The sequence below is a fragment of the Archocentrus centrarchus genome, chromosome 14 (assembly GCF_007364275.1).
Source record: "Archocentrus centrarchus isolate MPI-CPG fArcCen1 chromosome 14, fArcCen1, whole genome shotgun sequence".
Classification (NCBI taxonomy): domain Eukaryota; kingdom Metazoa; phylum Chordata; class Actinopteri; order Cichliformes; family Cichlidae; genus Archocentrus; species Archocentrus centrarchus.
In genome coordinates this window covers 21,317,303-21,339,147 of record NC_044359.1, presented here as the reverse complement: position 1 = coordinate 21,339,147, position 21,845 = coordinate 21,317,303, and the positions used below count along the sequence as shown (strand labels likewise).

The following is a 21,845-nucleotide window of genomic DNA, read 5'->3' as shown; positions in this document are numbered from 1 at the left end:
ATAAATCAAAGTATTTTAGCTGGTTGAGACTTTTTATTTGTGCTTGGTTAGAACAACAAAGAATATTGTTTTGTGATATTAAGAGCAATCCTTAATCACTGAAAGAGAAGAGACAGTAAAGCGAAAAGAAAATTGCCTCGGGTCATGGATGTGAGACTTTAGGAACAGAAAAGGTCCTCGGTGACATGATCACTGGGACAGAATGTCAGGCAGCTGGGCACTCATCTGAAGAAGGGAAAACAGAACATGTTAGGTGGTCTGTGCAAAACATCACTCTTACAAGTTATTTTACATGAAACTTCTTCACTGAGATAAAAGTACCATTTTTGGGAAGGATGACAATATTTTCAGGCAGGATGCCAGTCTGCAAGGAGAACTGCCTGAAATTCTCCTGGACCTCAGTGCTGAGCTCCACATCACGTCCTGTGAAACCACATGATGTAAATCTGCTGCAGCGGGCATAACTTACCTTACATAACAAAAAACTGAGATTGTAGAATTGCAGCTAAATGCAACTTTACCATATAGTTTGTTAATAACAAAAGTTTCTTTCCCCTTTGTTTTGATGGAATGAATCAGAGCATACTCGTCATACTTCACATCAACCATACGCAAGTCACTCAAATAGCCCCAGCCTAATACAGCAACAGAAAAAAAAGGATATCAAATTATGAAAGCAGAAATAAAAATACTGGATAGCTGAACTGTTTCTTTCTCTGTGTGTGGGTGCACTCACGCTGACTTGTGTATGTGAACTTTCCGGGCACCTCAGTTTTTTTGGCCAGGTTGTTCATTCTCCAGCATGAGCCATTAGGGCTGCAAAGAGATCAATGAAACATTAACCCATGTCCTGTCATGTATCTATTTTTTCAAATATGTAAATGTCCATTGTCTGTCCTCTCCCACTCACCTGAGACTGGAGTATGACATCTCCAGATCCCCATTAGCAGTTGGGGTAATCATGGCTGTGCCCATCTTCATGCTGGCTCTATGACTGACAAACCACTGGGCATTAGTGGCAATTCCAATCAGGTACCACTTACCTGCCATCTGCAGACACAGAAAAGGAAAGCATTGGGAATTATGTGACCAACTTCACAGAAACGTGTGTTTTAATGACCCATGTAAGTTTTGGAAGACTAGGGAAAATAAAACACTTTATATATAAATAAATGCATGTTAATTACTATATTGAAAATACTATTTTTAATCTGGGAAGGCCATTTCAAAACTTGACAACTAATTTTCCATGCCTTCTGCTTGTTCTCTATTTGGAAGACACACACATCACTTTTGTTTTGAAAGGCAGTAAACATAATTGTATAATTGAGTTGAATATGCAGTGTAGTTGGACTTAAAACAATATAAGGAATCAAATACACAATAAAAATAAATACTGTAAAATAAAAATTGTACTAATTTGTCTTACCGCCTGTATACTGAAGTCTGCCTGAGGCTGGACTTCAGAAGAAACCCTGAAGGAGCAGAGCGCAGCTCCCAGCAGAGTGAGAAGTAAATTCATATTTGCTGATGAGTGAAGAACTGATGATGTAGGAGAGCGTGGATGAAGTTTTGGAAGTGTGTTGTTGAAGTTCTGCCTGACTCCCTTTATATAGCAGAGTGAGATTACCGTTACCCTCGAGGCCAGCATGCGCACACACAACCAAATGGTTTAGCCACACAAAGGCAGAAATCGGTCAGGTGTATGAGAGGTTTATGGCAGGCAGTTGGTAAGAGAAACATGAAAAAGAAATATATATCCTGAATAACTATTGAGCTGGGATTAGAGATGATATTTCACAGTGTTAGAAAGCAGATGGTGTAATTTCAGTGAGTAATAATTAAATTTCATTTTGAGTAGAGACTAAAAATTAGTTTTGAAACAAAATGTACAGCACCCAAAGTGGTAAACAAGGCTGTGGCTAAACTCCAGAGCTTTCTGTGACAGAGACCACAGAATCAAATTCACCTGTCAGCAGATGTGATAGCAACACACACACAGACAAAACACCAGGCTTGCAAACCGGATTCCTAATCACACTTTACTGTGTAGTAACCTGAAATGATATCCTGGATAGCTGGATAACTATATCTTTTTTTCTGTTCTTTTAGTGGCTTTAAAGCAAAAAAAAATTAAAATACACACAAGTTTAAATACACTATATAATGCCAAAAGTATTTGCCCATCTGCCTTCACACACATATGAACTTGAGCGACATCCCATTCTTTGTTGGCCCACCTTTTGCAGCTATAATAGCTTCAACTCTTCTGGGAAGGTTTAGGAGTGTGTTTATGGGAATTTTTGACCATTATTCCAGGAGAGGATTTGTGAGGTCAGACACTGATGTTGGATGAGAAGGCCAGGCTTGCAGTCTCCACTCTATTTCTAAAAAGGTGTTCTGTTGGGTTGAAGCAAGGACTCTGTGTAGGCCAGTCAAGTTCTTCCACACCAAGCTCACTCATCCATGTCTTTATGGACCTTGCTTTGTGCACTGGTGTGCAGTCATGTTGGAACAGGAAGAGGCCATCCCCAAACTGTTCCCACAAAGTTGGGAGCATGAAATGGTCCAAATGTCTTGGTATGCTGAAGCATTAAGAGTTCCTTTCATTGGAACTAAGGGGCCGAGCCCAACTCCTGAAAAACAACCCCACATCATAATCCCCCCTCCACCAAACTTTACACTTGGCACAATGCAGTCAGACAAGTACCGTTCTCCTGGCAACCACCAAACCCAGACTCATCCATCGGATTGCCAGATGGAGAAGTGTGATTCGTCACTCCAGAGACCACGTCTCCACTGCTCTACAGTCCAGTGGTGGTGTGCTTTACGTACTTTGCATTGAGCTTGGTGATGTAAGGCTTGGACGCAGCTGCTTAGTTATGGAAACCCATTCCATGAAGCTCTCTACGCTCTGTTCTTGAGCTAATTTGAAGGCCACATGAAGTTTGGAGGTCTGTAGTAATTGACTCTGCAGAAAGTTGGTGACCTCTGTGTACTGTGCTGACTGACTAAGACTGGAAGTATGACACTAGATATTAATAATATTGATATTAATATTGATAATAATAATTATAGGCTGAAAACTTTAGCTTAATATACCTACCCTTATTAAATAACATATTTTAATAGGCAACGTATTCACTGCTAGTTTTACAGTTACCTGAAATTCTACTGAAGTGCAGTAACAAAGTGTTTGTCTGCAAACACCACAAAAACAAAAGTACACAAACCAGAAATGGAGATTATTTACTTTAAAAGTAAAGGTTGTTCCTTATCACTGCAACAACACATTTCAAAAGACACAGCTTTTACTTTGAAAGCTTTTGTTTATTGGCTGGATTATAAGGGGGGGAATATATGGAACAAAATACATCTGTATCCTCTTCATACTATCTCACTAACGCACATTCACACTGTTTAACACTTGTGTGGGAGTGGTTTATCTGTGTGTGTGTGTGTGTGGTTTGAGGGATTGTGCATTTGTTGTCAGCTGCTCGCTGCAAACTGATTGAAAGTAGCAAACACACTTCATTCCTTTGTTTCTGAGTGGAGGTGTGTGAGGCATGCAGTATCCTAGTGAACATGTGTATGTTGGACCTTCGTTCTTAGTGTATAGATTTGATATGTGGATAGGATTATAATGAATACTTGATCTCTCATTTTTCAGTGTTCCTGTAGCCAGGTCTCAAGGCAGTGACCAGAGACTGGTTGGTTAAACCTAGAATCTGTGGCCCCACTGCGAAACGTTGGAGTGGGCATGACACATCAGTGACAGACTGAATGAGCAACAGGCTTACTATATGTGGCGGCTTTCCCAGTCAGGTCACAAAGGAAATTTAGTGTTGAGAGGTAATGACCTGCAGGTGGCACTGGAGGAATAACTGACCATCTCAAACTGCTGGTACTGAAGTTGGAGCTAACGAGGTAAATAAGCCGTTCAGTTTAGTGTTTTAAATGGAAGAAATGTATCGATTTATAAGAAAGGATTCTGGTAAATGGTGGGAAGTGTGGAGTGAAATGAGTGTAGATGTTACAGTAGAACATAGATATAGTGTTTAGTTTTCCATTTGTACTATACTATATGACTGAGAATGGAGATTTAACAGTTTGACATTGTAGAGGGCAGAATTTAGCTTAAATTTTACATAAATAATTCATATCAGTAACTGATATAATTAGAGAAACAATCTGTGTATGTGTTTAGATTTGTAAATCCGGGTTCACGGTTTGCCACTGCCACCATAAGACAGTAATGACCAAATATGACTGTTCATTTAAAAATAAACACACAAACAAACCATCACTCAATGCCTGCAGAATGGGCCAATCCTCTGCTCTGACTTGAGCTCCAGAATCACTCCAGAAGCATTTCCTTTGTATAATTTGTAAGGTTCTTTCTTTTCTTTTTTTTAAACATTCAGTTATAATATTTTAAAATTAGACAACAAATTTCCTTCTTATTTGTTGCAGGTGTATAAAAAAAAGGCAGCCCATAATGTCTGGAGCCTTTAATTAAGTTTTATAAAAGGCACAAGATGCACAATCTATCTGGCATGTCTCCAGGATAAATGGTTGAACAGAAAATTGTGCTTAATATTCAAACCCCAAACACACATATCAGTATATGCATTTTAAAGCAGTCAGTAAAAATATGTTCATAATAATGCCTGAAATCTAATTCATATCATGATGCCACCAGGAGTATAAAGTAAAACTAGACCAAGTCAGTAAGGCTGGAGCGAAGAGAAGCTGAAGCATCTGTCATGGTGAGGAACTCAACCCAGTTCTGATAGAAGCCACGAGAATACTCTCCCGTGTCAACGACGAGTCCCCACAGGCGGCTCTGGCCCGTTTTGTTCCTCAGAGCCAGCTGAGCCTCTCGCTCCGTAACATTGAAGCTGATGTTGAGAACTTGTGCCACCAACAGGTAAAGCAGTCCACCTGCGACAATGCTGCTGTACCAAGCACAGGTGAAGCAAAGTGCTGTGCTGTAAATGTAAAGAGAACGAATCATTCCTGGAACATGAGCTAACATTTTGAAATGCATTTTCGCAGTGAATATGACACAAATCAAAGACTCTGATGCAAGTTTGAAATGATATTGAAACAAAATCTTGGCATAAAATAATTGTGAAATAAAAACAGAAATTAAAAGTATTTTATACAAATTAATGAAAAATGCACTCATGACCCAAAAACTGTAAGTGCAAAAATTTCATTGATGAGTTGAACTAAATATTTGAAGATCAAACTAAATTTCAAGACTTTGTTGCAGAAAAAAAAAACATATAAAGAGTGCTGTACCTAGACTGACTGTAGACGCCGGGGCAGTAGAAGAGAGCAGTCATTAGATACTGTCGAGGACAGAGGCTGCAAAGCACCAAACTAATCCCGTACAAAGAGGTCAACACAAACACAGAGAGGGTCAGCAGGAAACTGCGATGGTTTGCCTGTCCTACACAGCTGTTTATCCTACAACACCTCAACAGAGACACACAACACAATGCACCAGTGAGACCAGGTTACATGTTTGTATTTTGTTTCCACATTGTATATTAAATGATGGAACTGTTAGATTTACAGATTTTAGTTAGTTTACAAGTTACTGAGTGACTTCATTATTCCTTATAATTATTCATCATTCCACCTCCTGCAGGAGGTGTTTCAGTGTGACAGAAGAAGTCTCAATCACCCAAAACAATCAATCAAAATTTTAGATAGATAGATAGATAGATAGATAGATAGATAGATAGATAGATAGATAGATAGATAGATAGATAGATAGATAGATAGATAGATAGATAGATAGATAGATAGATAGATAGAGCTATTAAATTGAACACAAATGGTAAAATTAAACTCTCCTACTTTATCTAGCGTGGGAAAAGTAACACAAATTATAGGTGTATTTTTGCACAAGTTAATGCACAAGTTAATGTGTGGATTAGATAACAGCCTTGCTGTTATCATAATTCAGTTTTCATTTCATAATCTGTTGTGAATTCAACAGGGGTCCAGCGGTATCTGATGTCCTCCAGGTCCAAGTGATTCTTAGATTTGTTCCTCAAATCTAATTACAACTTAGAATAGTTAAGAACCCAGAAATTCAGCAACTCATTTTAATTTATTTATTTCAACGAATGACCACCATAACCCCCCAAACCCCCATGCCCTAGAGACTACATCTGCTGCTAGACCACCTACAAAATAAATGAAATGCCACCAAATTTTAATCATGAAAAAAGAAAGAAAAACATAACTATTTCAGCTGCAAAGAAAAAAAAAAACACAATTACATACAGACTATTAAACATTGGGTCATTTTTTTCTGCATCCCTATTATTGAATGATTTAATAACTGTTCCAAATATTGATGCATTTTGTCTCACAGAAACCTGATTGCAGCAGCGTAAATACATTAATTTAAATGACTCAGCAACCCCAAGTTATGCTGTCAGAATCCTTGAAGTACAGGCCGAGGAACAGGAGTGGCAGCAATCTTTCACTCAAGCTTAGTAATAAACCAAAGACCCAGACAGAGTTATAATTCAAACAACAAACCAGAGAAATTTGACACCCTGGAATAACTCACAAAAACATGCCTTAAAGTCAATAAGTCATAAGCTGGAGAGGAGATGGCATTGTATTAATCTAGAAGATCTTCATTTGGCCTGGAAACCAAGAATTCCTTTAACTTTAACTAGTAATGACTGCATGAAGTTCTTTACAAATAAAATTTTAACCATTAGAGGAAAAAATTATTTACAGCCTTCTCACAGAAGGCCACAGAAGTGTCATTACAGCAACTTTAATAATTGCTGATATTTATTTAGTCTTTCTCTCCTATCAGTCATTCCAAACTAACTTCAAAAACTTCTTCCTCCGAACCATCAACATCTCGATTGCACCCCATTGCTACAAGACTGTTCAAAGCAGTCCTTACTTTTAATTAATACTACATTTTTGAATATAATCAGTTTATCTCTATAACAGGATGTGTAGGCTTTCAAGGTGGCTTTAATTAAACCTTTACATTAAAAGTTATTTGTTGATCCAGCTTTGCTGATAAAAGACTGATTTCCAAAATTTCCACTTATTTAAAAAATGTGAAGTGAAGGTTACGAATGACCCGCTTATGGCCTCTGACAGTGGCCTGGATGTCCTATAATTTTCTTTTAAATTCAGACAAAACTGAGGATATTGTTAAAAATGGAGCCTAACCAGATACTTTGGATGGTATTACCTTGGCCTCCAGCAACACTGCAAGAAATCTGTGGGAGTTTTTACCAGGATGTGTCCTTCAATGTGCACATTAAACAAATATGGACTGCTTTCTTTCATCTGTGCATTATCTCCCAAATTAGAAAGAACCTGTCTCAGAGTGATGCTAAAAAACTAGTTCATTTATTACTTTTAGGCTGGACTCTTGTAATTCATTATGCTCATTCATTCATTCATGTTGTTCTAGAAATTCCCTAAAAAGTATCCAGTGATTCCAAAATGCTGTAGCAAGAGTAGTGACAGGGATGAAAACAGATTTTTGTTTTCTCTCTCACTTAGTCTGTATTCTGTCCTGTTTCCCTGTGCTCTCTTTTTCTTTTCTGGTCTCTTTCTTCTCCCCCCACAACCGGTCAAGGCAGATGGCTGTCCCTCTGTGAGCCTGTTAAAAGGGTGTCTTTCCTTCCCACCTTTGCCTAGTGCTTACTAATAGGGGGTCATTTGATTGTTGGTGTTTTCTCTCGAATACTGTAATATTTAATTTACAGTATAACGAAACTGTTTTGTGATTTGGCGCTATAGAAATAAACCTGAATTGAATTGAATTGCATTTTAAATTCTTTGTTCACAAAGGAAATATATAAAAATAATGTTAAGTCAAACCCACCAGATACAATGGTGGTCCAGACGCTGTACACATGAGCCACAGGTTCGACAATGTCCGGCCCGCGGAGGTCGCATTATTTTGCACACAGGACACCTGCTCCATTTTGCTCCTAGGGCCTCCTTTGGTGTCTGCAGCGCTGCTGGTGTCCCTGAGGGAGAGGCTCCTAATTGGATAGATCCATTATTAACTTGTGTGGACTCCTTTTTAGCCTCCTGACTGTGACTGTGAGCTTCATGAAGAGAAGCGGTCACAAATCCTGGGCCTCTCTTGGTATGAATAAGAGAGACTATAGTGAAAATCATCCCAGCGGTCACGGTGCACACCTGTAGTTGACTGATGTCCCCACGTGGTAAAATCTCTGTGATGAAGAGGTAATACATGTAAGCCAGAGAGTAAAGTGCAAGGGTGAGAAAGAAGAGGGTGCGTCTTTTCTTTCGGTGCGTTGCGTAGTAGTACCACAGCACCAGGCCGGGCAGAGCCGTCAGGACGATCATACCCAGCAGACAGTGCAACGCTGCAACCTTCAGCAAGAGCGGCAGCATGAGCAGGGCCGGGATCATGGAGATTTCCAGGTTGTCAACCATGGCACCAAAAACAGGAAACTGAAATCCACTTGTAGATGGTTTGTCTTTCAGCCACCTACAGACAACAGTGGTCATCAAGTCATAATTACAAAAATGTGTATTACTGGGACTAATCATCTCCCTTTACACTGATGGAAAGTTTTTCAAGTGCTTGAGCTGCATGTAAGATAAAATCAGACCACATCAGTAGATTTTTTTTTTTTTTTATGAACTACCGTACTTTTTTGTTTTGTTTTGTTTTTAGGTAATATCAGGGAAAGCTTTAAGAGCCAATCTAACCAATAAGGTAAAAATTAAATTATGAGTGTTCTCCTTTTGAATATGCATCATTCAAAAATAAAAATTTCAAAACAGCACCCTTGTACAAGACCTGCAAATGAGATTATGTGGAAATTCAGATGTCACGTGAAATTAATAATTTGATATTCTGAAAAAATTGCATTTCTGCTTTTCTCTTTAGGAAGTTACAGTCAGTAGACTGCCTACCACCACAGCTAAGGCTCATCTTGTTTATCTGTTTAAAAAAAAAAAAAAAAATCTCATCTATTTCTTGGCTGTGAGACATTGCCAGTAAACCAGTGAGAGTGTGTGGACCAGTTCCAGTCTTAATGCTAAGCTTGTTATCCAGCTGTTGGCTGTAGTTTCATATTTCATTGACAGATATGAGAGTGGTATCACCTCATCTTGCTTTCTTTATGCCAATAAACTAATAGCATAAAATCTCACACTATTTCCTGCTTCCTCTGTATCTGGTTTGTATCCAGCCTTTCTCAGTGACCACAGAACAAAACAGCAGCCTTTTAACAACAGTACTGCACATATAACACTGTATTATTGCATTATTGTTGGGTCTTGTATTATTGTACGGTCTTTACCTTACTATATACTATATAAATATAATTGAATTGAACCATAAGCACCAGTAGGCTGATTCTACTTTCTAGCGCACTACTTGATTATTGTTTAGTAGCACTGAGTGCTGACCCATTTCCTCACACCTTCATACCTGTTAAAGGATTCATCCAGATCTTCACAGTTGCAGCAACAGCCGAGCTGATAGAGATCACATTCACAGCAACACATAGGATCATCTGGCTCCGGCGGCTTTAACTTCTCCCATTGCATAATGGCTTGCTGAAGATGGAGTTTTAACACACAAAGCCATTATGCATCACATATGACACAGATACAACGTGCTGCATCTGCATGATAGATGTTTTAAAAACACAAGCAGGTGATCCCATCATGTTCAATAAAAAACTATCAGAACAGAGAGGATTTATTGATTACTTGTTTCCTTATGTGGCCTTGGAAGACCGCACAATTAACATACAGTACTCATACTCGCAGCGCACGCACGCACACACACACACACACACACACACACACACACACACACACACACACACACACACACACACACACACACACACACACACACACACACACACACACACACACACACACAGGGTCTCCCTAGATTTTGTTTGAGAATCAGTAACAATGCTGCTAAATTTAGGTTCCCTTTGTCCAGGTCATATTTTAAATACAAGAACAAACAGTGATCATGATTACAAAATAGTTATAAATAGTACATAATTTACAAAAATATCCATAAATAAAGATAAGCATAAACAAAATGCTATTAAAACTGTAACTGTGCCAAATACGAGTACAATATTATACAGATCGTAGCAATGCATACAGGACCTGTACTTGTAACTCTAAAAGATCATAAATTATAAAACTGTATCATTTCCATAATCAGAGTATTCTCAGTCTCATTATGTCCCCAAGAGCTTTTAATGTAATTTGTTGAAACAAGGCCACTGTGTCCGCAGGGACAAACTATCTGGGCCAGCAAACTCAAGACTTAAGCTCTCTGAGATGTTTTTGAGTTATTGTCCATGTGATTTATTGCATTAGTCTGATATAGATCTGTGGTTATAGCCTTATTATATAGCATCTGACACATACCTATAAAAGAATTACCAGAAACATATTCAATATTTATTAGGATAAAATACTTGCAATTGCAGTCAGAGTTTGTCTGTTAAAGATAACTATTATTCAAAAATAACTTATTTAACACTATCTAACACTTGTAGGTGTTTACAAGTTTTGGGAAGCAAAGAGAAAAGACAGACAAAAGATTTTCTGTCGACTTACCTTTTGTCGCCAGTGCAAAAACACAAAACCAGCACGACACGGTGACTCAAAAATTTACTGTTTCTAGGCAAGAGCTATGCCATCTCCAGCAAACAGTGATGAGGAAAATGCTTAAGAAGATGACCCCTTGTCACCAGGCTCCTTCTATGAGTGACTGAAGGAAAAAAATGAAACGAGCAGCCTAGTTTCTCATCAGTCATTTGTGATGAAAAAGGAAATTGGCATGTTCCTGCCCTGATGGTGCTGTGGCGACACTGAATCAGTGCAGTGAGATGGTTTTCATTTCTTGGATTCCCATGGTGGAAGTGTCCCAACAGAAGGCAACTTGAAGTCCTGACAAGTGGCTTGATATTGTGTTGCATCTGCCAGCTCACATTTCCAAAGGCTATCTTTCTTACATATCATTAAATAGTTCACAAGTCGTTCTCAGGGATACTCTGCCTGCTTCTGCTTTACAACTTCCATCAGCTACCATTTTAGATTACTGGCACGCTTGGCAAGTATAGGCCCTCCCTCATTTGGTTGAGGGAGTCAGAGAGAGCCAGGAGTTTTTCATACCTCTCCCCACAGCTGAGAGGCTATGTTGAGGTATTCAAAAGCTGCAGCAGCAGCCCTGATAATCCACGCTGAGCTGAACGAGGGTGCATATGAGAAACATGACAGGCACTCAAAGATGAGAGAGTGAGTGATGATCCAAAGGCAGCCCCACCCTCTGGGATCATATTTCCTCCCATAAGCAACCTGACCTTGCTGCTCACCCATCGAAAACTCTGGAAGAGTTTATGTGCGCGTGCTCAAAGGTAAAATCAGCAGACACCTGTGTTTACATTCATGAAACCATGTGTTGTATACACTGTATTCTTTGTGTGACGTGTAATACCGACAGTAACAGTGTGCTTACCGACCCATGCAGGAAAGCTTTCTTTTCTTTCCCAGAACCCAGACCCACATTCACATTAGTTACAACATGTGTTCATGCTTATGAACACTTCAGCAGACAGCATACTCAGCTTTATCCAAAAATAAAATAAAATAAAAAAAATACTGTGGTATAAAGCAACTTTAAAATAAAATGGATCGGAAGTGACAGTTCAGTAAAATAGAACAACACACTAAGATATCTTGTTAGAGACAAAATAACCAATATGACCTTTATGAAGTACAGCTTAAATAATGAAATAACTCCCATCCTGTTTTCTTTGAACAAGGCAGCAGAACAAAAATTACACATGGACTGAAAGCCCATGCAACTTCCACTTGTACAAACGCAAACCCATTTTCCAGTTTTGTTAATGTCTTCTTTACACACACTTCCCATGAATCATTACCAACTCAAGAATAAGAGAAAGAGGGACAGGTGCATTACAAGCTATAGGCTGTTAATGTTTGGTCTAGATGGACAGAATCAATGCAGAGAAAAGATGCTGCTCTTTCTCCAGTGGGTTAGGCTTCCATTAGTCCTAATGGAGCCCGGAACCTGAGATAGCAACTCTAATCTATTTTGGAGGGCTTAATGCTAGAGAAATACACTGAACCAACAGTGAATGTGAATTGTGCATCAGCAAACTGCTAAGATGCTGATCATGCAGCATGACATATAAATGTAGTAATCAGTCCATCTCCTTGTCATATAGTTGTACACTAATGTACTAAAGCAATTATTAAGCTAATATGCCTTCAAAGAGAATGCCATGCATTATTTATATTTGTCAACTGACACAGAGCAGTGATCAGAAAACAAAACACCAGTTCAGCTTTCCACAGTTTCTGGTGATACCTTTGCAGGTAGTTTGCTCCAAACATTATCGAAAACTTATGTCAGTTCTTCTGCAGATTTAGGACTTCTCAGCTGCTTCACTGAATCCTACCCACTCCACTTTCGAGGCGATCAGGGCTCTCTGATGGGCAGTTATCACAAGATTTCTTGCTCTAGATCAGGGCTCCTCAAATCCAGGCCTCGAAGTTCGGTGTCCTGCAGGTTTTAGATGTGTCCCTGATCCAACACACCTGAGTCAAACAGAAGTCATGAGCAGGACTCTGGAGAACTTGACTGCATATTGAGGAGGTAATTCAGCCATTCGACACAGGTGTGTTGGATCAGGGACACATCTAAAACCTGCAGTACACTGGACCTCGAGGCCTGGATTTGTGGATCCCTGCTACAGATGGTTCCTCACGCTGCTGAGCATGAGCTTACGGTCATTGTCACACAGCAGAATGCACTGGGCCCCATCAGACAGCTACCAGATCACACTGCACTATGGAAAAAGTGATTTTGTACAGTACTGCAAGTATATACATTTTGTGTTTCATCTTCTCAAATGGGTGGGTTTTATGGGAAAAAAAATTTTTTTTTGGTGGACCAATCAAAATCAATCAACTGTCAAATCTGTTCAAGCTACATTCACAAAGCACTGGCAACACAGTAATAATTAAAATGGTGATTTTCATTATTGATTTATGTATATAACAATAAACCAGTAACAGTCAATTTCCTGCATGAATTCTATCTGTGCGCCATGTACAGTAAAGAGTGCTTTATTGAATGAATGTATGTTTATGAAGTTGCACCAATGATTGATTCTCACATCAATCACTGAAGTCTGCCTATGGATTCAAGTTTTCAAAATTCTGGATTGACTTAAAAATGTATATTTTGAAAGCAATAAAGAAATAAAATCTTACTAAAACCATCTAGTTAATGTTTTCCCCATTTATTTTAGGAGACAGTAATGTACCATAGATAAAACAGCAAGACTTCTGTTACAACACAAACTAACAGATTCATTCATTCACATTTTTATACAGAATATCAAGTATATAAGCCACAGCATCACAATCACACTTAAGAGGTAAGATGTGGAAGAACTCACATCCCCTGAACACAGTGCCTCTGTCCCTTTATCCATGTTCATGTTCCCATTTCATTAAGTATCTGCATTGATCACGCAGGGGCAGGGGGGGGGCACCTTCTTTGCAGCTACTAGTGGAGAGTGCAAAACTTGTTTGGGGTTCACTGATTTTAACCACAACATGATGGTGTATACATGCTAAGTCAGTCTGAGGGGATTTCAGTGTTGTGTTTTTGATGAGTAAACCTGTTGAAAATCAGCAAAATGAAATGCAATTTTGTGTAAGTCATGGAATGTTTAAAGGGACGTAAACATCAAGGGAAAAAAAAAAAAAAAAAAAGGGAGGCAGACATTCAGAACACAGGCCAATCAGTCTGTACTATGCTGCACTGCACTGGGGACTGGATATCTGAGAGACAGGCTGAGAGGTTGGAGACTCATTCCTCCAGGGTTCGGAAAGCATTCTGCATGTCCTCCAACAGCTGGGCATAGTCTGCTTTGATCTTAGCTTCACCATCCTTAACAGGGTCCTGAACAATACATGACATGTACAGGGTCATTTGGTAACATGGCAACATGGCAAAGCAAAAACAAACAAAGCATCTCCAGCCAAATGAGGAACCACATACCTTGAACTTCATGGAGCTGATCTTGTACAGAATCTCCCCCATGTGTTCCCTGATTATGGCCCAGGTGATCTTGTTGTCACTCTGAGCTGTGGACTCCACTGCATGTCGGGCCATGTCGTAAAAAGCTATCATGTTTGAGAGGATGCCAACGGTTTTGTAGAAGGGGCAGAACCTGACAGAATATTTACATATAGGTCATTTAATCCTGACATACTTTTTCTGTTTCTACAGAAATTACAGAAACAGCTCAAAATACAACATCCGAGACACATGAGTACATGATTCAGCATGTTCTTTAAAGTATGTTCTTTCAAAATAATACAAAGTTTGGAAAGTAATATCAAGGTCTCTAAGTGCAAAAGATACTGTGTGTGTTGGGCTTTGCATTCACCTGTCATAGGGGGTATAACCATTCTGCTGCAGGAAGTCATCCTTAATGAGCTTAGCAACTTCTAGAGTAATTTTATCAGACTCAGCGAGTGACGCCTGTGAACAAAGCAAGAGGAGTCCTTGTTAGAGTTTCCTAGTTGTTGGAACATATTATCTCTGACAGAAGACTGTAGAATAAAACATATTTCTCACATATAATGCACTCACTAACTGGCAAAAATGTGCAAAATTTACAACTGATGAACAGATCTAGTCCCATTTAAGGTACATACTAACAGAGGTGAGAAAACAGCAAAAGCAACACCCAAACATCCATGCAAACTGAATCAAAACAGTGATGTTGTTTAATATGAATTAATATGAATAAACCATTGAAAGGAGCTTTTTTTTCTCCATCTAGTTCATCTGTCATTGAGATCTTTCTAGCAACAGACACATTTTCTGCATTTCTGAAGTGTGTCTGGGACAACGGCCCATTTTCAACCCATCCATCAATCAGTTTTCTGAACTGCTGAGGTTCAGGGCTGTGGTGAGGTTGAAGCCAATCCCAGGTTCTCACTCTATCGCAAGGCTAACACTGAGTGAGAGGCACATTCACACGCAGATTCACACCTGTGGCCAATTCAGAATCACTACTAAAGCTAACATACGTCTTCTGGACAGTAGGGGGAAGCTGGTGTATCTGGAAAGAGTGAAAACATGCAAACCCCACACAGAAAGCAGTGTGGACTGCACAGTGGTGCAGTGGTTAGCTCCACTGCCTCACAGTAATAAAATTCTTGGTTTGATCCATCCCCCCCAGCTGGGGCCCATTTTAAACCATTTTATATAAATGTGCTCACCTTGCCAACAAGCTGCACAATCTCAGCCAGGTCCTCCTCTTCCTGTAGGATCTCTTTAGATTTCGTGCGAAGAGGAACAAACTCAGGGAAATGCTTGTCATAATATTCATCTAGAGCTCGTGTGTACTTGCTGTAGCTGATGAGCCAGTTTACAGAGGGAAAGTGCTTTCTCTGGGCCAGCTTCTTGTCCAACCCCCAGAACACCTACAAACAACAACAGAAACACAGGACACTGTAAAAGACACTTTTACTTTAAGGTGAATTAGGTCAAACGGTTGCATTAAGTCGCTACGCATTACTTGCCTGAACGATTCCTAGTGTGGCTGAAGTGACAGGATCTGAGAAGTCTCCACCAGGAGGCGACACACTAAGAAGAGTTCACAGTATTAAAGGAAAAATCAGCTCAATAGTAAAATAATTACATGCCAATATTTGTCCTGCTAGGTTCCAGTTAAAAGCTTAACATGAAAAGATTACACTTTAAAGCAAAGAAAAGACTTTTCTAACTATTTTCAATATAACCTGCAGCAGAAGGAGACATGCAAGTACATCTTATATTTCCTCAACACTAAAACATACAATGTACAGGAATTTTAGTAACAATGCTGCAAAAAAAAAAATAATTTTTTTTTAAAAGCATGCTTATACAACTCGTAGGAACTCACGCTCCTACGATGCTGACGCTGCCTTCCCTCTCTGGATTTCCCAGGCACTTCACACGTCCAGCACGTTCATAGAAGGAGGCCAGTCGCGCACCCAGGTAAGCCGGATACCCGCTATCTGCAGCCAGCAACATTCACAAAGGTAAATGCTTTATAGAATTTTACCTGCTATGTGACAGTGTCTTAAAGTCATATTAACAACAATAATAGCAATAGCAGGGTTCTAGCTAGTGGTTGATTGCCCAGCACTGTGCCGGGCTGAGGTACTGTTGCACTGGGATGAAAATTTCAGCTGTTAGATATCAGAACGGATCGCTATCACCACAGTTCCCAAGTTTGCTAGCGAGCAAGCAGTCATCTGTTATCGAGGGGGACCCCCCACCCCCCCCACAAGAAAGAAAGCTGACTGTGTAAGTTAACAGACTTATCAATTATCACAATTCTATCATTAAGACACACAATAATCTTATGGATTAGTCTATGTGCAAATTTGATATAAGGTCAGCAAGTGCAGTGTAGGTGTCCTGTTTTAGGATTCCATACAGTATTATTGCTTACAAAACATTAAAATTGTTGTAAAACTGCAGTCAACATAAAAAAAGGAATAAAGTTTATATTTATTGCTGATGCTCATCTGGGAAACATGTACACATTAGACACAACTGAAAAACTTTAGACGCTCCTACTATCTACACACAGAGAGATCTTCTAGGAATGGTGATGCCATTTTCCAGGGAACCGATTGGTCAGTACGAGGTGATTTTGTACCTGTTGATCTAGAACAGGGCTCTTCAACTCCAGGCCTCGAGAGCCCGTCCTACAGGTTTTAGACGTGTCCCTGATCCAACACACCTGAATCAAATGGCTGAATTACATCCTCAGTATGCAGTCAGGTTCTCCAGAGTCCTGCTAATGACTTCTATATTTGACTCAGATGTGTTGAAGCAGAGACACATCTAAAACCTGCAGGACACCGGCCCTCGAGGCCTGGAGTTGAAGAGCCCTGATCTAGAACTTAACCTGCTCTGGAGCAGGTTAAGTTCACAGTATAAGTTACCATGGTGATATACCCCAGTAAGAAGTGAACCACCTTCACAGTACATAAAACCAACGGTCAACCCTGAAGTTACTTGGATAAGATAAAATCCTGCTTTATAGTACAGGCCTCAGTTCAAAGTTTAGTGAAAATTAAAAATGAATCAAAGAAGGGTTTGGTAAAATAATCGACTAAAAAATTTGACAATAAAACACCAAAAAAAACCAAACCAAAACAAAAAACATAGAAATAAATACCAATGAACCACATAACAGCAACATAATTGTAAGTCTTAAGCAATATTGAGCTTTGGTTTGGAACCACTAAACTCACCAGCAGGCATTTCAGCCAGTCTTCCAGAGATTTCTCTCAGAGCTTCGGCCCATCGAGAAGTCGAGTCAGCCATCATGCTCACATTGTAGCCCATATCTCTGAAGTATTCAGACAGTGTGATCCCTGCAGAAGCAAATGTTACATTTGATGAGATATTCAAAATATTCAAAATAACACACTACTTTACTACCAGCTCCTATAATGATGTTCTGAAAAGGATTTTAGAGTGTTTTTTTTTTCCCCACCACTTCATAACAATCCCCATCACTAAGGGGGATATCCTCCCACCATTAATGAAAATATAAAATAAATTTATAAGTCAGGATAACATTATAGCCCCATTTCATAATAGAAAACCTTTCAGCAGACATATTAGTACCGTCTGCAAAACTAGTTTTGCCCTAATTTGGAGGCCTTGCCCTAAACTTTTATCCAAATACTTTTAGTCACCCCTGGGTTAGTAAAGATATATTCCAGCAAAACATCTTTTCTATATTAACAATGTTGCACATTTTTTATAGAGTAAAAAATACGTGCCAAATTTTATGGTTCAACTCCTTGTGGTTTTGGAGTCGATAGAGCAGAAAGGTAAAACGCCACAGACAGACAGTATGACAACAAAATATTTATAGATACTTAAGTATATTTTATATGCATATAAAACTGTTCTCTATAATGTAGGTGGCTGATACCTGTGTAAATGGAAGCCTCTCTAGCAGCCACAGGCATGTTGGAGGTATTAGCAACCAGCGCTGTTCTCTTCATGATGCTCTCAACTTTGCCATCAACTTCCATAGTGAGCTATTGGGCAAGAACAGCATTAACACAGTAAATGTAGTAGTTATTAGTTATTTTTTTTCTTAAGCTTACGTGAGTCAAAAGTGATGCAGTAATGTATTTATTATATTAGACAGAAATAACCCAAACAATAAATCGAATGCTTTATGATCTACCAACCTCGGGGAAATCTCGCAGTACTTCAGACATTTCGTTTCCACGCTCTCCACAGCCAACATAGATAATGACATCACTGTTGGAGTACTTGGACAATGACTGTGAGATCACAGTCTTTCCACATCCAAACGCTCCTGGTATAGCAGTGGTGCCACCCTGCACACAGCTTTAGAGCACAAAGGTCACACAGCTTTACTTACTGCCAGCCAGCACACATGCCTTAATTGAACAGTACTGGTAATCACCAAACTCATTTGTTATGTTTCTGTAATGACTAATCCACCAGTATGTGCAAGCCCTTTAATCAACATATTTTGCTAAAATATAATCTTTGTTGCTATCCATAAGTTTTCAAATTTACTGTGTTACAAAAAAAGCAGAAAAAAAATAATAAAGCAGATTATTATGTTTTGACTAAGATGCCAATTAATTTGCATTTCTAAACAGGAAAATTAATTTTAGTGGTTGAATGTTATGGTTGATTAATTTCTGACCTCTCAGAGAAGTCCAGCGTGCTGGCTCAAATTTGAATATAAAAATGTGAATTCAGTTCAGTAAATTCATTTTTTTTTTTTAAACAGGCTTTCAACAGATTTTTAAGAAATTTGTGTTTTTTTGTTTTTATGATAGATAGATGATATGATAAATTTGTTAAGAACAATATATTATATAAATATAAAAATATGTCATAATCCACGGCAAATGAGTGCATCACTTTCTTTCAACATGAGCACTCACGGGAAAAGTGCATCCAGAACTCTCTGACCAGTCAGCAGTGGATGATTAGCTGGTAGTTTTTCTGTTACTGGGCGGACTTGTCGTACGGGCCACACCTGCATCATGGTGAACTTCTCTTTTATGCCTTCAAACTCAAGCTCCAGAACCACATCCTGAATGCGAGAAAATCCAAAAATCAGTTTTGTTTATTTATTTCTTTAAATCCAACAGAAAAGCATTTTGCTTCCAGAGCAACACTCACTGAAAGATCGTAGTTTCCAGGCGGGGCCAGGTAGGTGACGGTGCCTCTGTTACGAGGTGGAAGCATCAGTTTGTGCTTGATTAAGGAGTTCTCAAAAACCATGCCATAGATATCTCCACCAGTTATGTGACTGCCAACCTGGAGAGTTGATTACATGTTTTAAGTCAGAACACTTGAAGAAGAAAAGACTTTCAAGGCCTCATCACTGCAACGGTTTGTTTTTCTTACCCGGAGGCTTTGCCCAGGGGAAAATTCCCATTTGGTATCTCTGTTAAGAGCACCAATGTTTACTCCTCTTGGGATGTAAATACTTTGAGTGAGGTCATTGATGTCTTTCAGTGGGCGCTGGATACCGTCAAAGATGGAGCCCATGATACCCGGCCCAAGCTCAACAGAGAGGGGCTTTCCAGTTCGAAGGACAGGGTCCCCGACAGACACACCGGCTGTAGGATCAAGTTAGGGACACCAAACAAACCACAAAATGTTCCGACACGTCTGCTATCTGCCAAGTAGCTTTTACGAATCCAATTCAGTTTAATTTAGTGTTGTATTTTAGATGTTTGACAAAAGAGGAAAGAAAAATGGCAGCAGAAAGGATACATGTCTCCTCATAAACCTGGATAGTTGCCATGTCCCCTTCTAAACGGATGATTTCTCCCACCAGCTCACTGTGACCGACACGGACCAGCTCATACATAGCTGCTCCTGCCATGGCAGTAGCTGTCACCACTGATGGCAAAGCAAGAAAGACAATTATAGATATTGATATGATTAAGAAACCTATTGAACAATCACATTTTTAATTGTTTACATTTTCAACTGGGACAACATTAAAAAGAGCATTACAACCAAAATGACAAATATAATTTAATTTTAAGTATACTTATGTGTAAGTATAAGACATCCTTATGTATAGGTCATGCATTTCAGAATAAGTATACACTCTACAGCCATACTAAAGAGACATTCTTTAGAGAGATTAGAGATATTTTATGTACAGTTCATACCAAATTATCTGTACATTTAATAATAGCATAATGGTCCCTTCTTGGCAATGCTAATTAAGACAATAAGAAATAATGTCATGTGATCAACTTCCTTAATTTGTCAACTACTCCAACTAAACATTTTTCTAATTTTTTAAAATTGAAAATTCACAATATCACATGACATTGAGACCACACAATGTAACTACATGTAACCTGAAAAGCTAAGGTAAATAAACCAGACCTGGTCCAGAAACACCATGCACATATCCAAACTGGCTTTCTCGCTCCTCATCCTGGATCTTGGGAAGTTTTGAGGTATCCATCTTGATCCTTTATATCCTACTAAATCCCTTGAGCAGCAAACAGGAAACAAACATGCTTTCAAGTCATTTTACTACACTCACTTCCACACAGTTTAACACATTGCGCAATACTTAATACTTAAAGTAGTCAGGGTAAAGTTATTTTATTACCATTATTTTTACAGCTACTGACTCTAGATCAGGTCTGACAGGGGGATTTAGTGAGCAGCATGACTTGGGGGTTTCTCTGATGAATGAATGACCATGTCTAACAGTGTAAGGTCGTGAGCTAACTCTGCTAAAGCTGCAAAGCATTTCACACATTTTCCTTTCACCAAAGAATGAAGATAAGGTAAAATAAGTCAGCGCTGCCATCGCTGACCAGATGGTAAATTCATACGGAAGGCTAAGGGTAAAGCTGATTTGTGCGTGTCCGCGTATAGGTCAGGTGACTAGCACACACTAGCTACCGTCATCATCATCGCATACAGTTAAGCTAAAGTAAGAATTTTTTACTCAAGATTTCACCCATAACTGAAAGGGGAAACTGCTGAGAATCTAAAACCATACAAATCTTATGTAAACGCCATACCTTATATAAATGGGCAGTTATCCAGGTTTGTCTCCACAGTAAGAAGGCTGAGGAGGAGCTTCGTTGTGCTAATCACCTGCCAACCACCAGACTGTCACGGGAAGAAAACATCTCCATTGTGGCTCAATTCGCTTCCTGTCTTGCAACGCTGGCGGTTACTACAGAGCCAACATGGCGTCTGACAGTTGACAGTTTCGTAAGTTCCGTTGGTTTACGCACATCCACCAGGTTCCTTACTGACCTCTGCTGGATGTAAGTGAATTTACTGGCCTCATTGTTTTTAGTTTTATATTACAGAGGAAGACTAACTAGAAGATGAGCCTAGTATCAAAAAAGTAGATTAAAAAAAAAGAAAAAACTTTCAGATCCTATAAATTTTGGCCAGAAACCTAAAAACAAACTGGTTTTTAGTCATTTAGTCTTTTTGATCACTTTGTATGTCTGTAAGGCTGTTTATGTCATTTCTGTCTTTGTGGTCATTCAGAGTCTCTTCATTATGTGTCTCTGCAACCTATTTTGCTTGCTTTCTGTCTGTCTTCTAGGCTGCTTGGTCTATGCACAACAGGGCTGTTCTGTAACCTATAAGTAATCTTCAAGAGGGATATGACTTCCAGTATCTAGTGGAGTTCAAGTTAAAAAGAAAA

General features: G+C 39.1%; 2 protein-coding genes across 3 annotated transcripts; both read right to left on the bottom strand.

Annotated features, from left to right (window-relative positions):
• Nucleotides 1-205: 205 nt before the first annotated feature.
• Nucleotides 206-9,597, bottom strand: LOC115792375 (palmitoyltransferase ZDHHC23-like). Its single transcript, XM_030746888.1, has 9 exons — nt 9,479-9,597; nt 7,889-8,527; nt 5,308-5,475; nt 4,754-4,991; nt 911-1,050; nt 737-816; nt 522-635; nt 322-423; nt 206-225 (listed from the first exon to the last, which is right to left on the bottom strand). The coding sequence occupies exons 1-9, from the start codon at nt 9,595-9,597 to the stop codon at nt 206-208; spliced, it is 1,620 nt and encodes a 539-aa protein (XP_030602748.1).
• A 3,742-nt stretch (nt 9,598-13,339) lies between these two features.
• Nucleotides 13,340-21,363, bottom strand: LOC115792354 (V-type proton ATPase catalytic subunit A-like). Of its 2 annotated transcripts, none has more exons than XM_030746850.1 (15): nt 21,202-21,363; nt 20,549-20,657; nt 19,919-20,047; nt 19,547-19,761; nt 19,319-19,456; nt 19,078-19,229; nt 18,343-18,505; nt 18,078-18,186; nt 17,386-17,508; nt 16,020-16,134; nt 15,658-15,721; nt 15,355-15,558; nt 14,514-14,608; nt 14,123-14,294; nt 13,340-14,023 (listed from the first exon to the last, which is right to left on the bottom strand). In XM_030746850.1, the coding sequence occupies exons 2-15, from the start codon at nt 20,628-20,630 to the stop codon at nt 13,931-13,933; spliced, it is 1,854 nt and encodes a 617-aa protein (XP_030602710.1). In that variant the 5' UTR covers nt 20,631-20,657; nt 21,202-21,363; the 3' UTR covers nt 13,340-13,930. The 2 variants fall into 2 exon arrangements, with proteins under 2 accessions (XP_030602710.1, XP_030602709.1); XM_030746849.1 differs by lacking the exon at nt 21,202-21,363 and adding an exon at nt 20,781-20,913 and having other exon boundaries at nt 13,886-14,023.
• Between the last annotated feature and the right edge of the window lie 482 nt (nt 21,364-21,845).

Coding starts and splice junctions, on each gene's coding strand:
- LOC115792375 (XM_030746888.1), bottom strand. CDS start 9,597: ATGCAATGGGAGAAGTTAAAGCCGCCGGAGCCAGATGATCCTATGTGT. Junction 5,476..7,888: donor CTGGACCACCATTGTATCTG/GTGGGTTTGACT, acceptor GAGGTGTTGTAG/GATAAACAGCTGTGTAGGAC. Junction 817..910: donor ATGTCATACTCCAGTCTCAG/GTGAGTGGGAGA, acceptor ATCTCTTTGCAG/CCCTAATGGCTCATGCTGGA.
- LOC115792354 (XM_030746850.1), bottom strand. CDS start 20,630: ATGGATACCTCAAAACTTCCCAAGATCCAGGATGAGGAGCGAGAAAGC. Junction 19,762..19,918: donor CCAGGTTTATGAGGAGACAT/GTATCCTTTCTG, acceptor TTGATCCTACAG/CCGGTGTGTCTGTCGGGGAC. Junction 14,609..15,354: donor TTGTGCAGCTTGTTGGCAAG/GTGAGCACATTT, acceptor CTTTGTTCACAG/GCGTCACTCGCTGAGTCTGA.